The sequence below is a fragment of the Vipera berus genome, assembly GCF_964194415.1.
Source record: "Vipera berus genome assembly, chromosome: 8".
NCBI lineage: Eukaryota > Metazoa > Chordata > Lepidosauria > Squamata > Viperidae > Vipera > Vipera berus.
Window position 1 is genome coordinate 13297121 of NC_138211.1, and position 16300 is coordinate 13313420.

At 39.9% G+C, this 16300-nt stretch overlaps 2 protein-coding genes across 3 annotated transcripts in view; one reads left to right on the forward strand and one right to left on the reverse strand.

The window, feature by feature from the left end:
• The window catches only part of ADGRA2 (adhesion G protein-coupled receptor A2), a gene marked incomplete at its 5' end in the record, with an annotated part of 84559 nt that extends 77156 nt beyond the window's left edge, over positions 1-7403 (forward strand). Inside the window, 2 exons of the mRNA XM_081333546.1 lie at positions 221-310; positions 1178-7403. Coding sequence (XP_081189672.1) covers positions 221-310; positions 1178-2411 — 1324 coding nt within the window. The 3' untranslated portion in view covers positions 2412-7403. The remainder of the gene's footprint in view (positions 1-220; positions 311-1177) is intronic.
• Positions 7404-7650: 247 nt separating this feature from the next.
• On the reverse strand, positions 7651-13842 carry BRF2 (BRF2 general transcription factor IIIB subunit). 2 transcript variants are annotated; one of them, XM_081333547.1, is made up of 6 exons: positions 13685-13842; positions 12875-13008; positions 12445-12607; positions 12167-12226; positions 11432-11753; positions 7651-9741 (listed from the first exon to the last, which is right to left on the reverse strand). In XM_081333547.1, exons 2-6 carry the CDS (start codon positions 12986-12988, stop codon positions 9042-9044), a joined length of 1359 nt encoding a protein of 452 aa, XP_081189673.1. In that variant the 5' UTR covers positions 12989-13008; positions 13685-13842; the 3' UTR covers positions 7651-9041. The 2 variants fall into 2 exon arrangements, with proteins under 2 accessions (XP_081189673.1, XP_081189674.1); XM_081333548.1 differs by lacking the exon at positions 12875-13008.
• Positions 13843-16300: the final 2458 nt, after the last annotated feature.

The following is a 16300-nucleotide window of genomic DNA, read 5'->3' on the forward strand; positions in this document are numbered from 1 at the left end:
ATATACAAAAAATATACAAAAATAAAATTGGCAAAATTTTCTATGATGGTTTCCATACTCAACTCATACCAAAAACACAAGAAGATAGGACCAGATGAATATTCATGCAAAATGCAAGGAAGGTTATGTAGAAACAACAATTGCTTGTTAATTCAAGATCAATATGCTATATGAGCCTAATCTATGATTATTGCATGGTGTTTTCTGGTTTTCTTTCCAGATTCTACCTGATTGCTGGGGGGATCCCCTTGATCATCTGCGGGATTACAGCAGCAGTTCGTATTGACAATTATGGAGATCAGGACTCATAGTAAGTATTTGCATCCTAAGGTATCATGATTGTGATTCTACTTGAACATTAATTATGAGTCATCAAGTTGGTATTGACTTTTAACAGCCATAAAGATAGATCTTCTTCAGGATGATCTATCCCCAACCTAGTCCTTCAGATATTCCATCAGTGTACTCACTGCCACTATAATTTAGTCCATCCACTTTACTGCTAGTCCACTATATCTACTTGCACATATATATTCAATGGATCCCAAAAACTGGAGAAAAAATCCCCAGTGCTGTTTTCACGTTTTTAACGATCTCTTTGGGATTAAAGATGTTCCCACTTCCTTGCTTCATAAATCCTGTCTAATATCCTTCAGGACCCACCTTACCACATCTCAGAAAGGACAAGGTATGCACTAACAAGCATTCTATTCTCTAGGTTATCTGAATAGAGACATTTGGTTAAAATATTTTTAGCTATAAGCCACAAATAGATGTCCCCTCTCCTGCATATCTGTGGTTTTCAGACTCTCCCTTTAGCTGCTTTAAAGTCAAGATAACCAAGACAAAATGGGACAAAACTCACGAAGATCAATTCACCATGGACAACTTGCCACGGCCAACTCACCACGGGACAATTCAATTTAATCATTTAAAACAATGAAAACATCATTTTAATTTTTGTCATTCACATTTCATTTTGGCATCCTTTCTTTAATGATTCTATCCCAACATTTCTTTGATATTAGTCTAACTCTTGTCCCATGGTAAGTTGGCCACGAAGAATTGTCCTAGACCTTAGATTGTATGTTTGTCACCAAAAAAAAAAAACAGCCGCAAAGCTGTTGCTGCTTTGCAGCCATTCATAATTTGGCCAACCTTTTTTTTCTCCACCCAGCTGCTGGCTGGCTTGCCGACCAAGCATTGGAGCATTCTATGTGCCTGCAGCTTTCATTCTGCTCATCACCTGGATTTACTTCCTATGTGCCGGAATCAGCCTGCAGTGCCGAGCTAAGGATCCCAAAGAAATACCCAAGCCCTTGGAAACGAGGCAACGCTTCGGAGGCAGTAGCAACCTGTTGACCGATTCAGGGTCGCTTTCAGTCACCCTGAATTCCAGCCCCCACACTGCTGATATTGATGGTGTGTATTCTCTAGGGATGCAACTCTGGGCCCTTATCATCACCCATTTCCTATACCTCACTCTATGGACATTTGGAGCCATGGCAGTATCTCAGCGTTGGTTCCTCATGAAGGTTGTCTTCAGTTGCCTCTACGGAGTCACTGCTGGAGCCTTAGGATTTTTCATCTTTATCTACCACTGTGCCCGGCGCAGAGACGTACAGAATTCGTGGTTTACTTGTTGCCCGTCTTACAGGAATGCTTTACCTATGCAGGCTTATGGGCACCCTGGAGCAGGTGTTGAGGGTGGTTCACAGGTCTTCATTGGCTGCAACCCAGAGGTAGCTCAGTCCATTAAGTCTTCATCTTCCCCTGCCAGCACAATTTCAGCCCCAGGGCCCTGCAAGCTCAACAATTTGCAAGTGGCCCTTGCCCAGCCGGACAGTAACTCAGTAACCGCTGCCTGCTTTGAGGAGGCAGAGCCTTCCAACAGCAAGAGTACCCCTTCAACCAGGTATACGAACAATCTCCATGGGCGCACCAGGTACCATAAAAGCAGAACTAAACTCTATCGGGAAGGGAAGCATCAGCGCCTAAAGGCAATGCGGGGACCTTCCTCAGAGCATCCTACTAGCGAGAGTGGGAGCCTTCAGAACAGTCATTCGGAGAGTTACCAAAGCAGCCGGAATAGCCCTTTGAACAATCAGAACCAAGGGAAAGTTGTGACTCTGGAATCCACCCTGACCCAGTCGGACTTGAGTGATGGCAGCGGTGGCCCCCAGCCGCCTGCAGATTTCGGCCGAGGCCAGAGGAGAAGCGCCAGCAGAGACAACCTTAAGCATCAGGCCAACCCCTCCGCAGAAAGGGAGACGAAGAGGCGCTCCTTCCCGCTCAATGCAGCCAACCAGAACGGGGTCCTGAAGGGCAGCAAGTATGACATAAATCTCAGTGGTGCTGAGAACGCCAGCAGTATGAAAACAGGCCTCTGGAAGAGTGAGACAGCAGTGTAGGAAAGGCTCAAAGACCTCTGCAGCTGGGATCCTAGAGCAATGCTAACTCAGGTAGGAAGAAGCTGCAGGTTACCCTTGTTGCCACGGCCTGCCAGACTCGGTGAAGAGAATACTTTTACACGCTACATAGGCTTAGAAAAGATGAGATGGGCAGGCAAGAACCCTGCTCCCTGCTGGTCCTCCTGAGCAGATGGAATAGGGAGACTCTTCTGACCTCCCATGGGAATCACAGCACATTTCACTGTGTATCTGGTGAAGTTGCTGTTCTTTGTGTCGGGGAACATCTCCCTCCAGAGAATGGGCAGAAAGCCACCGGTCACCCAAGGTGCCAAAGTTGCAAAGCGAAGACAATCCTCCGTTCTTGTGATTGCATGGTCTCCCTCCTTCATGTCCCTTTAGATCCTTGATATTTTTGTACAACATACAAAAAAAAAGGAAGACAGTGGTCTATAAGCTAAAACTTCTAGTACGCTGTGTACATATGTATAGGCAAATTTGCTATCCAACGGAAAGTCTCTACATGCTTTATGCAAAAATAACTCATGTTGTGTGAGACGAGGGAAGCTCTTCCCAGCCATTCAAAGCTATACACATATCTAGTTTTGTTCTGGATAAATCTAATGAACAATTGTAGAGTTGTCAAGGAAAAAGCCACACGGTAGAAAGAAGTGCACTATTAACTGCCCAAAGGTGCTTGCTTAGGTGACAATCCTTAGTCTTCTTTAATGTTTCTTAAGGAAGAGACTTGGGGAGAATATGATTTGTTGGGCATCATTGCCCAAAGATACTTAACAGTAGAGAGATGCAAAATGTCTAGAGCTCAGAACAGTTGTCCAACATTTGGAGTGTGGCTTGTTCAGATTTTACCAGAATGCTGCTCTAGAAGAGTTCTCCATTTAAAAGAGAAGTTTCAGGGTTGGAAACACTTCCGGAGCAAATTATTTCAGGTAAGATCAGAACAAGCTGTTCTGAGCTTGACAGGTTTTGCATAAAATCTTTTTAATAGCACTTTCAGGCAGAAGGTATCAACAAGCCCGCCTTTCAAGTTACCAGCTGTGGAACTGATTTGGAATAGATTACTAGTTTGGCTTCTCATCGCCAAGGGCAGGGGTCTTCAAACTTGGCTCTTTTATGACTCGTGGACTTCAACTCCCAGCCACGCTAGCTGAGGAATTCTGAGAGCTGAAGTCCACGAGTCATAAAAAGGCCAGGTTTGAAGACCCCTGGCCAAGGGTCTTGGTACACATTTGCCAGACAGCTGATAAAACAGGCCTGAAGGCTTACTTCCACTTTTGAATGTTGGGCAGGGAACTGACTGAACAAATGCTCAGATAATTTTATCCTTTTCTGTGATTGAGAGTCGAGTCACTCAAGTTCAAAGTTGGAAGCAAGCCTTCAGGCCTGTTTAACAGCTGTGTGGAAAACGGTGTCCCAAGAAAACTCACTGCAGGCATGATGCAGCTAACATGCCACACAGAAGCCTCTGAAATACAGGAGGCTGCTGCACTGTTTAACTAGTAAGATTGAGCCATTGAAAAAAAAAGTCAAACACAATTTTATTGTTCTTGCCTAGGATAAGCAAAGCCCAGCACTTACAAAAGAGTGGGATGTATTAATTAATAGACTAGAAATGGCAACAGATTTATTATGGGCAGTTGTAAAAACTGCAAAGGAGAGACCGCATCTTAACATGGATTCTCTTTCCCATAAGAGAGATTTTCCTCTGCCTTAAAGTAAAGCAGTGTGCTTCTCGCTTCAGAAATAAGAGGGGTGTTTTTTTTGCCCATCAGTCATTTTATTAAAACTGATTATGTTTACTTAACCATATTTTTTAAAGAAAACCCATAACCCCACATTATATGAAGGAAAGCATATGCATGCAGCAAACAGGAAAAAAAATAAAGTAACTCATTATGAAACTTTGAGTGAAAATTGCCAAGAAAAAAAGCCTCAGAGGTTTGAATGACATTAATCCTTTAAGGATTTGGGAAGCTACGAAATATTGTTTTTAAGCACCTTGGGGACATTCCCTTAATCTATATGTATATGTGACAAACGTTTTAAAGAGTCCTCTTTGTAATACAGTAACCGTTTCACAGAATTGTGCAGCAATCCCCAGATTGAAGGAGGATTGAGTCTGTTGTGCCGAAAATGAGCTGAATGAAGGCATTGTGATTCTTTCTCGAAGGCAGTTTGCAGAAATATTGGAAAGAATCAAGCTTATTATTCGGTTTGCTGGCATTTAATTTTTCTGTGCCCAACAGGGGCACTGCTTACATACCATGTGCCACATTCAATAATAACCCCTCCTGTAGATATGAAAAAAGAGGGGGGGAAACCAGAATTTCCTTGTCTAATTGATGACAGTTCCAAGTAGTATGTAGCACTGCATCTGTAATGTTACCAGCCGAGGAAAGAAAAAAAGGTGCCACAAACTAGGAGGAGATTATTTTCTTCTAAGAATCACACCTTTGCTTCAGGAACTTCAACATGGAATTCATAGCACCGACGTGCCTATATACATACCGTACATCTTCCTCAACAACTTCAAGATTTCCTACTCGGCTTTTTAAAATCAAAGCAATATTCCGAAAAGGAAGTTGGTAAGCTGTGGGAAAAGGTGACAGCTTCTGTCATGTTCTTTTATGTCCAGAAGTGCCCCCTTTGGCCAGGCATGTTCCTCACAGAAGAAGACAAAAGCAGTGTTTTGCTATTGAAAGTGTGTCCATGTTCTTAGAACAAAAGATGAGCTAATAGCCACTGTAATATTAATAAGGTAGTAAGGAGCATCCTTGCTCGTTTTACTTCTGGTAAATGGGAGCTTCAAACTGGCCCAACTGCCATAGCAGTCCTTCTTAGAATTCACCAATGGGCCGTGATGGGCATTTTATGAGCTTCTCATATTTCTAGCATTTCAAAGGTTGAAGGATTCCTGCCTTGGCTTAAGGGAAATTCTGTTAGCATCTTTTTTTAAAAAAGAAAGAAAATAAGAGACAGAGGGAAACCTAATTCAAAAAGTACATATGGGTAGTCCTTGACTTATACCATTTGTTTAGCAACTGTTTAAAGTTACCACAGCAGTGAAAAAAGTAAATTACAACCAATCTTCACACAGCCATCACACAATCCCATGGTCATATGGTTAAAATTGAGATGCTTGGCAACTGGAATATATTTACGATGCTTGTAGCGTCCCAGGATCATATGATCCTCATTTATAACCTTCCCAGCCAACTTCCAACAAGCAAAAATCAAGCCATGATTCACTTAGCAACTGCCTTAGCAATGGCAATTCTGGTCCCAACTGAGGTTGTAAGGTGAGGAAGACCTTTAACCATTTTTTTTTCTGGAGAAACTGGGGAACATACTAAGTGATAACTAGAGATTAAGAAATTCCTTCTTCTGTAGAAGTTGTGCTGTCCTCTTTCATTCCTGGCTTAAAATAAAAGACCTAAAAATCTACAGAAAGATAGCTGTGCTTTGAGATTCTTTTAACTGAATCTCAGTGTTTCTAGAAGGTACCAGGCCAGGAAAGGCCAAATTATTTTTTTCCTCAAAACATCCATGTCTTAAATAACCCCATCTCGTTTGTTCCCTCCGTTTTTTTTAATTTCCCAAATATGGCAGGATGCACACCCCCATTAATGCTGATTTCAGTTATTTTCTTACAGTTAATGTACTGCAAAATCCAGAAACTCAATTACTTCAATTATGAAGTTAAGTGTGTTGCATGAATATAATTACAAACAGGCAATGCTTCCCACATAAGTAGTTGGTGCCTTTTTTAAAAATAAATAAATTAGGTTCTAAAGTTCATGATAGCATACCCTCATATAAAGGATTTGGCCTATGGAATGGGGCATATCATATTTGTTTACACAATGCACTCAGTGGAGGGATTTTTTTATCCATGTCAAAGTGATAACATCAGTTTATTGGAATTAAAAGGAACAAACAACAACAAAATTGCTGAAGAACTGCTGAACTTCCAAGTTTTTGGAAGAATGCATGTTACCAAACTGGGGTAAAAAGGGGAGAGAAATGCATGTTGCGCCTTTAAAACCAACTCTTCAGAGTACATTGTGCAATTATCCTGTGTACTAGCCAACAAAACAGCAAGGAACATTTTGTGGACAATCAAAAGCAAAAGGCTGGCATCTTACAAATAACACACCCATGTTTATGAAGGATGTAGCAAGGAAACGGTACTACAAATTTTTGCTAGGTCTGAGGGAAGATGTTGGCTTAAATCCCTTAATTCTTTAGGATCGTTGCCTTGTTTTGTTTACAGAGACAGACATAATTAACTTTTGCGTTGGATTTATGAACTAAGATTATAACTGTAGGAGGCTGCTTTTTAGAACAGAATATTGGAGGAATACAAAATTCCTTATTTGAAGGAGAGAGTCCAGCAAGACCAAGGTCTCAGCACCCAACATTCCTTGGAGTTTTTCCATTCCAGTGGAAAATCTTGGCTTTGACCATGACTCTTGCAATTCCCAGAAACCTCCCTTGCAACAGTCACAGCAATTGATTTAGTATTATTTACAGGATTGAAATAAGCAATCAACAGTGAATACTTCTGTCCCAAAGGGCAGCGCCTATAATAGCGTTTTGATCCAAGATGGGTAAATTTTCCTTCAATCATTCTATGCAAAAATACCACAAATGTCTTCTTCTTTGCCCTTGTGTGTGTGTCTATGTGTTGTTTTTATTTTTACTGTGCCATAATTTTTAATTAACTCATTTAAACTGATGTATACCGTGCCTGTCTAAAAGGACAAAGAGAAACTGTTCACTCTGTACAGAGGGCAAGAAGGGACAGGTTTCACCGCCCTCCTTGCCAGAAAGGAGAAAATGTACTCCATAAAACCTACCTCCATAGAACTGCAGAGGTTGTATGGTTTCACAAGCCAGGCCAACCTTGAAATTGCCTAAGACTTCTGGAAAGCAATAGCCATGAAAAAGCCATAAAAGCACTTAATCCTCCTTATTTGAAAAAAGGTAATTTCTCCCATCCTTCTTGGTTTTCATATGTATGATGTTTAATGGAGCCTTAACTATTTTATATGGCAATATTACAACCCACATGATATTGGCAATGCTGGACTTGTTATATATGCTTGCTAGAATGAAATATTATTATTGGGCAAATCTTTGTATAAGTACCCTTTCTTTTGTTGGGTTTACATTTTGAGCAAAGGACATATCAAAACCAGAGCTCTTTGAGAGACAGCCGTGCCAAAGAAAGCATTTAATACATTTTTGTTGTTGTTTGCATTTTATACAAATGAACTGTTTTAGCAGATGTTTCTTGTTTAATATATTAAAAGAACTGCAATATCCAAATGAACCAGGTATTGCTCTTATGTTCCACCCATGCTTTGCCATCTCAACCCACACACTTTTAATATTTGAGCAGTCATAAATCAAACTTGTACACTGATTCCAAGCAATGGGTCTCACTTACCCAACACTTACACAATGTGTGAACTGAACAGCCATTGAAGCAAATTGCTCATCTCGGACACTGGGGATAGGAGGCAAATCTCCTCCACACTGTTAATAAACGGCTTTCCCACCTACCTATTCAGGAGGGCTGGAAAAGCCCAACTTGTGCACCCATTCAAAAGGTGTTTTTCATCTCAATTGGGCTAATTCTTCCCAAACCTTTTTATTGTAGCTTTTTTATATATATTTTTATTTATTTATTTATTTTTATTTTTATTACATTTATATCCCGCCCTTCTCCGAAGACTCAGGGCGGCTTACAAGCTAGCTGAAGTAAAATACAAAAGGTTGTAGGTACTAGCCAAATAGCAAGGAGAAAAAAACATAAGCAGAGTTTCACACATAAGACTTAAAGGGATATGCCAATTTCATCCCATTTATACATAGGACAATTAACCTATTTGCATGATGACATCATGACATGCACAATCTTATTCCTCTTGTGTTCCTCCCCCCCCAAATGACCAGATATGGGAATTACTGCAATATGCCCTTTTCTACACTACTTATGGAATCACTTTCAAAATCAGTCAGTGGCTGCAGACCCCAAGTCCACTTAATCCATTGAATGCTAAATGAATGTTTACCTTCAGTGTTACCAGAACCATATGGGAAACCTCTAAAATAACATGCAAAGCAATGTTTGAACTGGAAAGAAGAACACTCCAATTCAAAACAGAAGTGGCAAAACAAACCAGGAGCGTATCTGATGCAGATCATTAAAGTTCAATGTAGTATGATTAAATCCAATTTTTTTCTGATGTCCAGGACTGAAAAAGTGGTAGAGACATATTGGGGTTAATTTTACCAACACACAGGCCAAAGAGCAGTCTTTTAAGAAAAAAAAATCAACATCTAGCAAAAGATTTTACAACTCATATTTCTATCACTGCTTTCCCCAATCTGGTTCCTTCTAACAATGCTTACACTGTGAATCTAGGAAATCCCAACCACTGCATATTAAAATACGAGGTGGTTATTTTCTTAAAGATCATTATCTGAACAAGAAGACTTCATCTAATTTCAGGAGAGAAAAATTCCTCTGGAACTACGAACTATAAGGAACCCAACCCTGGTTGTCACTGATTGCAGGCTTTTAAGACTCACTAAACACCTTCCCTAGCAGAGGCGAACGTGCATTTTGCTAAACAGTTCCCTTTCTTCTGGAGTCCGGATGTATTGTTCAATCTCACTGTCCAAAATGGGCTCTTCCCCTGTGATGGGTAGGCCTTCAGGGTCTGGATTGCTGGCTCGAGGCTTCTTGGCTGGGTACAGGATACAAGGGGGAAGCAACGGCATCCGCTTCTTCCCAGCAACAGAATCCTCTTCTGTCAGAGCCGTGGTTGCTTTTATAGGCTGCTGGTCTGGTGGCGCGGTGGAGTTCTCCAGCTCACAGTCTTCTGTGGTATCCACCGTACGGAAAGCCGCCCGTAGAAGCACACGGCGATGTTGCAGCAAGTCTCCAATGTATTTCGACACAGTCCTCCGGTCCACTTTGAGCCCTCGCAACCAACCCAGCCGAGAGGCCATCTGAAGGAGGATATTATGCAATTCCTTCAGTCTTTGTGGGGCTGGCCGTGGCATATCCATGCCAGTAAGCTTGCAGAACTTGGTAAGGGTGCAAGTGAGACGGTCAACAGGTCGCAAAGACTGCCATGCCAAAAAGGCTGCTGCCATCACAATAGGGATGGGGTGCCGACCAGTCACCAGCCATGTCTCGCTGGCAAGCTCCACTATCTGGATTGTCCTTGCCAACAGCTTCTCCTTATCTTCCAGAAATTTGGCTGGGATGCCGGATGATTCCTGGAAAAGCTTAAAGCTGAAAGGAACAAAATATATTGGGGGCATGGAAAAGCCTATCAGTACAGCCCGTGCTTTTGCTCTAATTTTATACAGTCTTGGAAATATTACATTGCAATATTTAGAGTTGCAATATTTAGTCATTTAATATATTTAAAATATTTTGACTGATTTAACACATGGCCCATATAATGTAGCAAAGGGGGGGAGGGTTGAATGCATGCAGATTAACATACATATTTAAAGAGTAGTAAAGGACAAGACTCATCCTAAAAATAATCCATTCTCTTCTCCCACATAATAGCAGAAATGTATTTCCTAACTAGGCCAGCTACAAAATACAAATGCCCCAAAAGCAAAGTGATATATTATTTATTTACAATTAAATTAAAACCAGTAAATTTATATAATCTGAGGAAATTATATATTAAAAAAACATGAATTTAATCTGATTAAGGAAATCCAGGCTTTGCCTGCTAATGCTCTGTCATCAGAAATTTCATGATATTTATCCTTCCTTTCAGGTAGCTGTGTTTTTAAAGCAAGAAAGTCATTCCCATTTTAAACATTATTTAGATCACCACTACAGCTGCTCTACTACTTTAATTCTTGGGATCATGTTTTAGCAAGCAATAAATATTTGGATAAATCAATCTCACCATTCCATGCTTCCTGCTCAGAATATAACACATAGCATAGTCCATCCAGAAGTCAATCCGAAGCAAAATTTTCCCTTCAAATATACATCCTGAGCTCATGTACATGCCTCTGAAGACTCCTTAATAAGAGCTTTCTTCTTTCTATTTCCCACCCCAAACATAATAAAGATTCACCCAAATCAGGCAAATATGAGATTGTATTCAAAGATGCACAAGACAATTAAAAGCTAAAGATTGTCAGATTAACTATTAGTTAATAACCCTAACCCTATAACCCTGTTGCTGTTGTTGTTGTTGTTAGTTGCGAAGTCGTGTCCGACCCATCGCGACCCTATGGACAATGTTCCTCCAGGCCTTCCTGTCCTCTACCATCTTCTGGAGTCCATTTAAGCTCACGCCTACTGCTTCAGTGACTCCATCCAGCCACCTCATTCTCTGTCGTCCCCTTCTTCTCTTGCCCTCAATCTTTCCCAGCATTAGGCTCTTCTCCAGTGAGTAGTAGCCAATATAGGTTTGTCAAAAACAGAGCATAACCCTAACCCTATCTGAAACCTAAGTTTGAATCTTATATTAGGAATAACACAACTAGCCAAGAGGACTACATGTGCAAAACATTTTCAGAAAGCAGATAGGTTTAGTGAAACTCTTAGACCTGCCTCAGGTTGAGCCTCTAAGTAATTATTGTAATGCACTTGACTTCTAGTAAATGATACTTTTCTCAATAAATGGAGTTAAGTATCGTTCTTACTAAGCTGAGGCAGGTCTGATAAGAAGATCTAGCTGAGTACTCTGAAAGTATCTAGGATCTCCGCAACTCTGAGAAAACTTCCAAGCTCACTACAATCATTTCTGAGTAAGCATCAATCATGCTCGGTCCTATCTAGCCTCAGCAAAGTGTCTATATTGCACTTCCAATCTATAGAACTCTCTTAGAACCAATATACTGAAGCCTAAAATAATAAGAATTAATTCCATCCATCGGTCTTCAACAACTGCACACCAATGGCTCAGACATTTATGAGAAAAGAATATTTAAAAAAACCAACTTACCTGTTTAGGTGTGTTTTCACAAGATCGATCAAGCTCAGAGTTGGTACATCCAGGGCCAATTCCTTCAAAAACCGCAGGTAGGTTCTGGCAAACAGTTCCTTGTCTGCATAAAGCAGCAAGGAGACAGTACCCATTGTCAAGGGCCAGTTGTGCTGTCTACAGGTCACAAAAACACAGCAACCTATAATTATCTCCTTCTTGTCCAAACTGACCAAAGCAAAGCAGGGGCACTTGATTGCCTGTTGATAATAAGACACAGCTGTATCTTCAAACAGAGGAGGAAGTCGGAGAACTTTGCAGAGATCCCGAACCCGTCTGATTCCTGTGGAAGAAGGCAATGTAGATACTTAAGAAAAATGTCCATACCATGACCCTCCAGATATTTCTGGCAATAGTGGCTGGGGCTGTAAATCGAGGACTACCTATATATTAGAACTGCTGCAGTAATGACTTTCCCATTTTTATATAGACAATTTAATAACTGTAATTTTATATAGACAATTTAAAGCCTACCTATCTGGCAGAAGCCTGGTACCAGCCCCAAATTATCTATCAGGGATTTAATGAGTTCTTCCAAAAAAACTGAAATGGGAAGTCAGCCCTGCCCCTAGCAAAGGATGCAGGTAGTTTAAAATATAAAATGATTTTGCTTTTAGAGAGGAACTACAACTTCACAAATGAGAAATACAGTAATTTTTACAATGCACCAAAAGGTGCTGACTGGTAAACATTTACCTCGCTGCAAGCAGCGGCTCAGCTGCTCACTTTCACCAGTACTTCGTGAATATGTCACTTCTAGAAAGACAAAAAATAAATTAGGGAAAATGACAAAAAGAACATCACATCTCCCCAAACAATTCTTTAAAACTCACACGTTTTTAATGTTCAATGTTTAAAAGTTTGAAGTTTATAAAAGGCCACAAGGGATCTTTTTAATCTATGTAGATCACAGGTATCCAAAATAAGCCTTATGATCCCAGGAGTTTTTAGTTCCACTTTAGTTTTTGATTCACCTTGTAAATGTTCTTCATCAGCATACGTAGTTGTGAGAAGTCCTTCAGTTAGAATAAAGCCACAATCTGCACACACCAACTGGTTCTGAGTATAGTGGGAATCTTCCACAATTTCCAAGGAGCCACAATCTGGACACTTCTTTTGAGTGGACATTTTAGTAGCCTGAGAACAGAATTATTTTAAACTGAAAAAATATTGGGATTTGGTTAATATGTTTGCTGCATAACTTTTTCCATATTCCATATGATCAACCTAAATCTGCCTCCATCTACCTGTCTAATTTATATATTTGAAGTAATCATAAGAAATTAACTTGCTAGTTAGGAAAAGGTAAGCTTGACCTATTAGATGGGCATACCTCAAAATACAATCAGTTATTATGATTTTAGCAAACATATATGTGTATCAGTGCTGAATCATTCTATCTACCTTTGAATTCTTGCAATGCACTGCATGCTTCTCAGCAAGCTGTCTCTTCCATGAGTTATGTGCATCAGTTGAGCACAATCTAATCCCAGCAAGGATATCTTCTAATGCATTCATGATATATTGGTATAACACTACTAAAATATAGAATAATAGGGTCTTTTAGTCTAGTAGTGCTCAAGCAGGAGACTCAAGTCTAGTCTATACCATTCCGGACAAATAGCTGTCCAGTCTCTTCTTAAAAACCTCCAAACCCCAATTTCTGTATTGGGTAAAACAGAATAACAGTGTTGGAAGGGACCTTGGAGGTCTTCTAGTCCAACCCCCTCCTCAGGCAGGAAACCCTGTACGATTTCAGACAAATCTCTTCTTAAAAACTTCCAGTGTTGGAGCATTCACAATTTCTGGAGGCAGGTTGTCCCGCTGATGAATTGTTCTAAATGTCAGGAAATTTCTCCTTAGAAATTTAAAACCTTTTGTACACATGAGATTTTATCACTAGTGGCAGGCAAAGAGGAAACCCGGGCCACAGAGTTAAGAGGACCTAAAACCGTTTTGCAGTCAAAACAAAAACCACCATCACCCCACAGAGATCGCTGGGGCTGCCTGGGGATGGGTCTATGTTTTTTTAATTAAGCCAGAGCCCAGCAAGATGCTTGTTCGAAGACCCACACCGTGCAACCCACCCACCCCCTTTCATAACCAATACGGTCCCAGGAGCGCTGGGGCGTAAGGGAGTTGGGAGTCCCCACACCGAGCGCAGCTGGTGCGGGAAGACCGACCTATAGCAGCCGCTGTGGGGCATTCGCGTACCTTACTGCGAGTCAGAGGACGAGGAGAGTATCCTCCCACGGCCGTATGCCGAAAAGAAACAACTCCACTTCGCACTCCCTCCGGGGACTGAATTGTTTTATTTTCTTTCCCTCGAACCGGAAACAGAAGCGCTGGGGGAAACGTTTCGAAGGAACACACCTTTTTCGGCGTACTCAGTATCCAGCCAGCGGCGAAGTGATCACCGTTTAATAGTTTCCCAAGAGAAACAAAGAATAAAGGGAAAAAAGTTCCGGGTAAGCGCTGAAGCATTTGTTTACTTTCTCTTTCTAAATAAATTCGAGGAAAACTTTGGAGACCTGCTACGTCTTTTGTTTAAGTGAAGGATACCTGGTGGACAGGAGCGTATCCCGCTCTTCCTCCTCCTCTATGATTGTTACTATGATTCAGTTTAACTTCCTTCTCAGAGGTCGGGACTTTTGGCGTTGGAACCTGTTCTATACCAGGAGCAGAGATATTATGCAGTTGGGCGTCCGAAATTTAATACCTAAATAATTATGACAATAATCAATACTGTGTCATCTTTATAAATCAGTAATACCTTCCTTGTTAACCATTCTTTATAAAACGTTTCCTTCTGAGGAAAAAAAATGTTTAATTGGGTCAGTATGTAAAAGAGACTAACTGGATTTTTGCCATCTCCACCAGGATAAACAAAAATTTAAGCTGGAATTCAAGGTTAACCAGGGTTAATTTGTTAAACCATGTTAAGGTAATGTTGCATCAACAAATTTGCTAACACAGCTATGAAGGTAAGTGTTCTGAATTGTACATGTATTATACAGAATTGATTTTAAGGTCTGGTGCAGTTATCATAGATAAAAGAGGTTTCTTATTTCAATTAAATTATTCCCATCTGTAAAGAGTAACAAGTGCTAGATAAAGTTGCTATCATGTCAATTGCTATTGGCTGGGTAGAACAAACTGGCTAGAATGTATAGCACCTCAGGACTGTATTTTTCTAAAGTATATGTATTCCTGATATTGCAGTGCATTACAGGAGCTGGGTAGCTGCAACAAATCATTCAGCAGAACAAAATAAATCAAACAATTCCTTATGGGGATATTGCTCTTAGGTCTCGAGGACTGCGTATTTTAAGCATTAAAATGTTGTCATTTTCCAGGTTAACTAAAGCCTTAGAATTACAAGCAATTATGTATTACTTGCTTGAAAACTGAAATGGAACTTGGATATTCCGTGTATATGTATGTGACTACCCAGGTGCCCCAGGTGACTATTTGATATTCCACATGGCACTGTCAGAAGATAAAATCTGAGTTTCTAATCCACAGCCATTAATCTCACAGAAAAGGGGATCATACAATCCCATTTAGGGAACAAAATGATCAAAAACTGAATTTGCCGGTACAAAATACAAACTTTGCAGTGCATAGTATAACCTTAATAGTCATGTGGGGGGTTGTTTTGTTGTTTTGAGTTAATGTTGACTCTTGCAATGCGGACTAATCCTGGCAGTTTTCTTAGTATTTTTTTTTGAAGTGGTTTGTCATTGCCTCCTTCTTACAGCTGAGTGTATGTGACTGGCCTCTGGTCACCCAGCTAGCTGTTCCTGTGATGAGAGTAGACCTAACTTCTCCTGGTTTCTAGCCTCTGTAGCACAACAAACTACCTCTCTAATAGTGCATAGAAGAGTCCAGAAATGTATGAAAGATTAACGCACCAATTTCTGATTACACCAACAGTTAACAATAAATAAATCTGATTTGATCAAAGTGTATATTTGTTTTCCCGAGCCTTAATATTATAGGGAGAAAACTATAGAATCAAAGGGCCAGAAATTGTATGCAAGCAATAACTAAAGGATTATCTTACGTCTCAATGCACTCAAACCACAAAATTCATAACAAATGCTTAGCCTATTTTAAAATGTGTATGTCAACCTTTGTAACATTAAGCAACAGTTCAGCTACATATTTTAGAAGTTGTAAATAAGAGGCAACACTGTTGCTATCTTTGGAAAAGCAAACTATCATGTGAAATGTTTATTAAATAGTGTCATAGTACTAAAACAAATACTTCTGTAATTCAGGGTTTGCTCAGATAATCCAGTTCCTTCCTGTGCAGTGACTTAGCATTGCAATTATTTCCAAATTGGGCTCAGCCTATTCTAGCAGGGAAGCTTTACAGCAAAGGGCCTATTTTTGATATGGTGATTCAGAATTTTTTTTTAAAAAAAGCACATTTGTATCAGGATGTTAAGAGTTTAACTGCAGGGTTTTTAAAAACTGGAACTACTTTTCATGCAAACATTTAGAACTAGCCCTATTGTCAAATTGTAAAAAATCTGAACTTTTTTTTAAAAAATGAAATCGCTAAAACTTTTGATGTTCTTCAAATTCAAACTGTTCTGTTAACAGATTATTAAAATAGATTTTGAAATATGCATGTAATATAATCTGAAATTTCAGTCTCAACAAATATGTAAAAGCAGATGAAATTAGAAAAAGAAATGTTCTCAATATTATCAAATCAGGATGATTTTGATCATCCACATCAATTTTCTATAATTTCTATATTAGGTTTGTAGTGAATTAAGAGGTCTAATTGGTTATTAAAATATTGGTATGAAATACAGG